Source organism: Eimeria mitis, genomic scaffold, assembly GCF_000499745.2.
Source record: "Eimeria mitis Houghton genomic scaffold, Emh_scaff431, whole genome shotgun sequence".
Taxonomy (NCBI): domain Eukaryota; phylum Apicomplexa; class Conoidasida; order Eucoccidiorida; family Eimeriidae; genus Eimeria; species Eimeria mitis.
Genome location: NW_013572630.1, coordinates 6,981 through 7,358, shown reverse-complemented (window position 1 = coordinate 7,358; position 378 = coordinate 6,981). Strand labels below are relative to the sequence as shown.

At 56.3% G+C, this 378-nt stretch overlaps 1 protein-coding gene across 1 annotated transcript in view; it reads right to left on the bottom strand.

The window, feature by feature from the left end:
• EMH_0012000 (uncharacterized protein) overlaps positions 1–32 on the bottom strand; it is a gene marked incomplete at both ends in the record, with an annotated part of 2,560 nt that extends 2,528 nt beyond the window's left edge. The window contains one exon of the mRNA XM_013499424.1: positions 2–32. Coding sequence (XP_013354878.1) covers positions 2–32 — 31 coding nt within the window. The remainder of the gene's footprint in view (position 1) is intronic.
• Between the last annotated feature and the right edge of the window lie 346 nt (positions 33–378).

Here is a 378-nt window from a genome sequence, read left to right as displayed (position 1 = left end):
GTGCCCGTATTTGGTCCAGCTTTCGATTGCATCTGCCATCGGCAGAAACGAGCGATGCAGCAGCAGCAGCAGCAGCAAGAGCAACAGCAGCAACAGCAGCAGCGAGACAAACGTTGCATGCTAAGCCCGCAAGTATTGCTGCTGCGCGTTCTCATTTCTATACATGCAAGTGCAGCAGCAGCAGCAGCAACAACAGCAGCAGCAGAAACTCCAACAGCAGCAGCAGCAGCAGAAACTGCAGCAGCAGACACAGCAGCACCAGCAGCAGCAGCAGCAGCAGCAGAAACGGTAGCTGCTCACCATAGATGGTAGAGAGAAGAGCTGCGCCCTTTAAGCCCTTCGTCGCTTCCGTCTGCGCACAGCAGCAGCAGCAGCAGC